General features: G+C 33.5%; 1 protein-coding gene across 1 annotated transcript; it reads left to right on the forward strand.

The window, feature by feature from the left end:
- The first annotated feature begins 951 nt into the window (after positions 1-951).
- Positions 952-3,615, forward strand: LOC133033574 (uncharacterized). Its single transcript, XM_061108436.1, has 2 exons — positions 952-2,150; positions 3,296-3,615. Exons 1-2 carry the CDS (start codon positions 1,087-1,089, stop codon positions 3,561-3,563), a joined length of 1,332 nt encoding a protein of 443 aa, XP_060964419.1. The 5' UTR covers positions 952-1,086; the 3' UTR covers positions 3,564-3,615.
- The last annotated feature ends 2,547 nt before the right edge of the window (positions 3,616-6,162 follow it).

The following is a 6,162-nucleotide window of genomic DNA, read 5'->3' on the forward strand; positions in this document are numbered from 1 at the left end:
CACCAAAACATATATACAAAAAATAATAATAATAAAAATATTGATTACTAATACATATATATGTATGTATACTATACTAACTAAATTATATACCACAATTAAAATATATATACCATGACCATTGTATATAATAAAATAAAAACTAATTAAATATTATTTAAAATAAATAATCATACATTCAAAAAATATAAAAAAATAATAATTAAATATATGTAGCATGGCAATAAAATTATATACATACATTAAAATATTTTTATTATGCTAATAAAATTATATACTACTATTATACATATCATAATAAAAAATAAATATCATCTAAGAATAATAATATACCATATACAACAAAATAGAAATATATATATCGTACAACAAAATTTATATACCAACAACCTAAAACAACTCATATAAAATTAAAAAAATTGACATAACTTTAAAATAAAAAAGATTTTAACAAAACTAATATAGATATACCATAATGTTTAAATAATTTGCTTCTAATTCTACAAAAAAAAAAAAAATTGAAATGAAGACATTTACTAACATAGTCTTATGATTTATGGTCATTTGCTATATTTTTTTGAAATGAGGACATAAACTAACATACTCCTATGATTTGGGACCATTTTATTGACAACCATTTCAATGATAATTTAATAGCTAAAAAAATATAACCATGATGGTTACGTATTTAATTGTAACTACCTCCTTTATTAGTGTTTATATATCATTATAAAATAATAATAATAATAATAATAATGATAATAATAATAATAATAATTCCATTTTTTTCAAAATTTTTATATTATTATTTTGGTAAGAAAGGAAAGAAGAAAAAAGTTGGATTTTTCTCTACTGTCTGTGATACATATCTTCCATTTCAGGTAGCACCGATTGAATACAGCTTTTGGTCACGTATGGAAACCTCTTCACTCTCCCAGCAAACCCTTGTGAACCCACACCCACCAAACCCTTCCCCACTTCAACATATATATAAAACACTCTAAACAACAACAATGTCGTCACACACACAAAACAAACAAAAATATATATATCATTATTCTCCCAAACCAAAACCCAATCATCACCATGGATTCCTTCCTCTCCTCATCCTCTGTCTCCCAAGAAGAGTTCAACATCTTCCACAGGGTTGACCGACTTCTCTACCGTCGTCTCGTCATAGATCTGCGCCGGGATCCAGCCCACTCATCTCAAGTCATGGCTCTCTGGATGTGGCTCGAGCACACTCTCTTCTACTTCCGAGGAAGTGGTTACGATCTCATCTCCAAATATGTCATTGCTCTCCCCGAAACACTTCTCATTGCCTTTGCTAATGAATCTGAAGCCGTCTTGAGCTGTGTTGAGACCGATCATTTCCCCTTCGCTTCTTCCATTATTCCTAACACCACCGGGGCCACCCTTCGTCCCCGCGCCCCAGCCCTACCCATGTTCGAGATGCTGATCGATTGCACGGCGAGCCTTGAAGTCTTTTACAAGATCCGGCTTCGAGTCATCTGGGGCGTCGCTGACATGAGCAATAGGGTTTGTGCTCGGGCTTTTACGGACATCATAGCTGAGGTGACTGAGAGGAAGATGGTTGAGAATATGGCTATGAGTGAGGCTATTGAGGCTATGTATGGAGGAGGAGTAGGAAGGAGATGGCTTAACAATATGAATCGGATGATGATGATGATGCCACCGGCTGGTTTTGCTTATAGGTCTTTGGATATTCCGAGTTCATTTCCTGCTGGACTTTTTCAGAGTAGAGGTTATCCTTATCAACACAGATCAATGGTGCCTTCGGTTGATGATTTTGTCATGCCAACTCGGCCTGCTGCTAATGCTGTCAATACTACTACTTACAGTGATTATCATGCTGCGATTGTTCGTGATGAAATGGTCGATAATGATATTGATCATTATCAGAAGAATGAGGAGAGGAGTTTCAAAGCTGATGAAGATGTTGGTGTTGATGGAGATGGTGATGGTGATGATGGTGAACTTGAATTTGATTTCATGAGAGAGATGTTGGACAGTTTGCAACTGAATGATGGTACTAAGAAGGATGATGATCCTGATTTGAGGACTATCTTTCTCACTTTTTCCAAAGGGTACCCTATTTCTGAGAAAGATGTTAAACTCTTTTTCACCAGGTATATATACTACTTAACTAATTTTTGGTTGTTCATTTTTATAATACGATAAACTTAAATTTATTATAACCTAATATTAATGTATCAAAGGAGTAATATGAAAATGAAAATAACTTAGGGCTTATATAATTTAATTTGTTTGGGAATAACATTAATCGACAGTACAAATGAGAAATAATTAATACATATCTCTCTCTGGAATAATATACAGGTCTAGGGCTCAGAATATAGCATTGTATAAACTATGTATAGGGCTAAGAAATACATTTTTGTTTTTGTTGAAAAATTGAAAATATGTTTGAAAGATCTCTTACATTGTACATTTATTTGAAAACATCATGACATACATATAATTTGATTATTTTTCGATACACCTGGACCTATATAACACTAGTGTCTACATGTACATTATGTGTCTTATTATTAAAAGCAAATATAAAACCGATCCCCTGGTTGTTTGATTAAATTATTATGTTTTCCCTTAGTATTGGAAACGAAACTAGCTATTTAATTAATGTATAATTTCCGTAGCAAGGAGCACATAATTTCAAAATATATATGGTGATAAAGCTACGTGTTCTTTTATATCTCTTATTAAAAAAGTACACTATATATATATATATAGAATTTGACTCTTGTAAGTCTTGTTTATATATATGTATATTGGCCGGTAATTGGATTACACTCATATTTTCAATTTTATTTTTATTTTCAAGTATAAGTTATATATGATTTCGCCATATAATAATGAGCATAACATTTTTTTTTTCTTTTTTTACGAATGAGCTTACTAAAACCAATTACTTTTATTAGCTACATTTTTATTGTCTAGGTCTCAGGACATTGTTATACAACAAATATAGATTTGCTATGTTTGAATCCACACACTTATTGTTTATTGTTTTGTTTTATATGTATGATCAGTGCTTGTTTATTATCTATCGTCTTTTATAATTACAACTGTTTGTGAAGATTACATGGGATATATAACAGTGGAGTGCGCCTCTTAAATTATCAGTTTTGTAACAAAAACATTAATATATTCACTCACTGATCACTGTATGTGAAATATGCATATATATAATTAATAATTTGGGGTTTTATTGTGGCTATATATATATAATATATATATATAAATGTTGCAGTGTGGGTGGAGAGGGTTCGATTGAGGATGTTCATATGCAACATCGATCTGGAGAGGAGCAATCTCTGTTTGCTAGGCTTGTGCTTCGATCAGCTTCAGACATGGAAGCAGTTCTTCAAGGAAAGGAGAAAGTGAAATTCTCCATTGATGGAAAACATGTCTGGGCAAGAAAGTATGTGCGTATGACGTCAGCTCCTACTACTACTACTGTTACTACTCCCACCAACACCAAGTCAAACCCATCCTCACCAAAATCCGACCAGGCTTAATCTATAAGCTCTTGCCTCCTGTTAAATTAGTGCTTTCTTTTAATTATCTAATATATATATGCATGCACTAATTTCCAGAAAATAATAATAATAATAATAATAATAATAATAATAATAATAATAATAATAATAATAAAAATGCGTGGTTCCAATGATTGAACTTTTTATTTATTATTAAAAATGATCTCTTGAATATTGAGGACTTCTAATATATGGTGGCCTGATTTCTTGATTAGTCGAAGCATATATATATGTTTAATTTACAGAAAAAAAAATAGACGTTTGACAATTCTTTACTCAATATTACTGAACATATATATTTTCTTTTGAGTTTTTTCGACTAAATTCTTGCAACTAACCTTTAGTTGCACTTACCTCTCTCAAATTTTGAGTTTTACAAATTTAAGGTGTCATCAACTATTTATAATTAACTTTCAACATAAATACACTTTTATACACATAACAAATTTATATTAGTGCACTAATATTATTATTTAAAAAATATAAAAAGATAATTCAAATTTTATTATATTTTTTATTTTTATAATTTTATTTAATTTCAAAGGAATTTTAAAAATAATTAAGTTTTAGATAATAATATTCGGTATACTAATATAAACGTGTCACGTGTCACATGTACAAGAGTATGCACATAAACAATCTATATGGTGTCATTTAATCGGATGACACCTTATATTTGATACTGGTTTAGAAGTTTTGAGGGTTTTACCGTCAAAATTTAAGATTGGAGAGTTATATACAAGTAAAATGATGAGAGGGTGTAGCGGTCAAAAATTATTATTTTTTATATGATGTTCTATATAGTAGTTGTAATAGGCATTCTTTCTCTTTTTGAGAAGTTTAGAATATTTTATGGTGTAAAAATAAAATTTAATATAATATGTGGCAAGCGTGTGTAACATAAAAATTACACGCATCCAACTGAATGCATGAATAATTGTTGGAATTTTTTTGAAAATGGTTTTTTTTTTTTTTGAGAGAAAGGATGATCATTCAATTAAATAAAACATAGTTGGGAATCACAAAGGGGAGACCCTCCCTTAACTTAAAATCAGAAAAAGACTCGTTACTTCTCGCAAGCTTTGCAAGTGCATCAGCTTGAGTATTGTCATCTCTTTTCAAATGAACAAAATCACAACTAGCAAAAAAACTAAACAGACTCCAAATTTCAGTAACTACCGCCCTTGATTTCCAACAAGGAGGAAGTTTTCGACTCATCATGGACTGCACCAGCAGGAGGGCATCAGAGGCAATTGCAATGGAACGAAAGCCAAGTTCAGATCCCAATTGCATCGCCCATAAAATTGCCAAAGCTTCGGCTTCCAAAGCTGCATCAGCAGCCACAACTTTAGCAGACCAAAACCACTTACCATTTTGTCTATCCTGGCACCCAACTGCAATGCCAGCCTTGCCTTCTTTCCAGGAAGCATCCGTGACCAGAAAACCATGAACTGAATTCGGGATACACCACACTTTTTCCTTGCTGATCTGGTGCATGACATCACAATCCTGCAAGTTACCTTGGACTGATATAAATTCCTCCATTTTCTGCAACATCTCATGTCTTGCATCCAGAACATTCGCCTTGTTACTTCTAAATGTAACTGCATTTCTAGAGAACCAAATTGTATCAAATAGTGTACCAACGAAAGTAAGGAAATTCCCCCTCTCATCCTCCTTACACTGAGCCCCGAGATGACAAACAATTTGACTTAAATCATGATCCCCCGAATTCATATCTGCAACAGGAAAGGGACCCGAGAACCAAAGGGCTCTAGCGAAAGGACATTCCCAGAATAAGTGCTTGATCGATTCGATTTCCCCATCACAGAGAACACATCCTATGTCCGAAAGAAACTTTAAATTCGCCCTGACTGGGATACAGCCTCCCAGCACTCTCCAAAGCATCATTGAGACCCTTGGATGGAGTTTATTGTTCCAGATCATCTCCCACTTATCACATCTCTGACTTGTATTGAGTTTAACCAATTCCGAATAAGCTCTCTTCGTTGTAAATCTTCCATCTTGAGCATTCTTCCATACAAGCATATCGTTGTAATCACACGGGAGGCGTTTGATTTTGCTAATCTTATCCCCCATCTGTTGGCCAAAGATCTCGTGTAAAAGCTCACAATTCCAATCATTACCATTCAATGACAAATCAGCCACTGATCTCAGGTTGGGAAATCGGGTTCTACATCCCATCATCAAATCTCTAAACTCATTGTAGCTTAGCCATGGTATCCACGGCTGGTACCAAATGTCTATTGACTCCCCTTTCCCTGGAATAGATGTTGATGCTGATCTTAAAATTCCTCTTGACTGAAGAATACCTTTCCACATTGCAGAGTCACTCCCTCGTGGTTCTACTCTCCAAAAGGATTGGTTTCTGCAATACTTTGCCTTAAGACATTGGACCCATAGCTTGTGATTGTTGCTAGCCACATGCCAAGCAAGTTTGGAGATGAGGGCTCGGTTTGTGTCTTCAAGTCTCCTGAACCCCAAACCACCAACTAATTTCGGTTTGCACAGTTTTTCCCAACTAATCATTGCCTGGTAACGATCCCTCGTGGCGTCC

Source organism: Cannabis sativa, chromosome 1 (genome assembly GCF_029168945.1).
Source record: "Cannabis sativa cultivar Pink pepper isolate KNU-18-1 chromosome 1, ASM2916894v1, whole genome shotgun sequence".
NCBI lineage: Eukaryota > Viridiplantae > Streptophyta > Magnoliopsida > Rosales > Cannabaceae > Cannabis > Cannabis sativa.

Coding starts and splice junctions, on each gene's coding strand:
- LOC133033574 (XM_061108436.1), top strand. CDS start 1,087: ATGGATTCCTTCCTCTCCTCATCCTCTGTCTCCCAAGAAGAGTTCAAC. Junction 2,151..3,295: donor GTTAAACTCTTTTTCACCAG/GTATATATACTA, acceptor TAAATGTTGCAG/TGTGGGTGGAGAGGGTTCGA.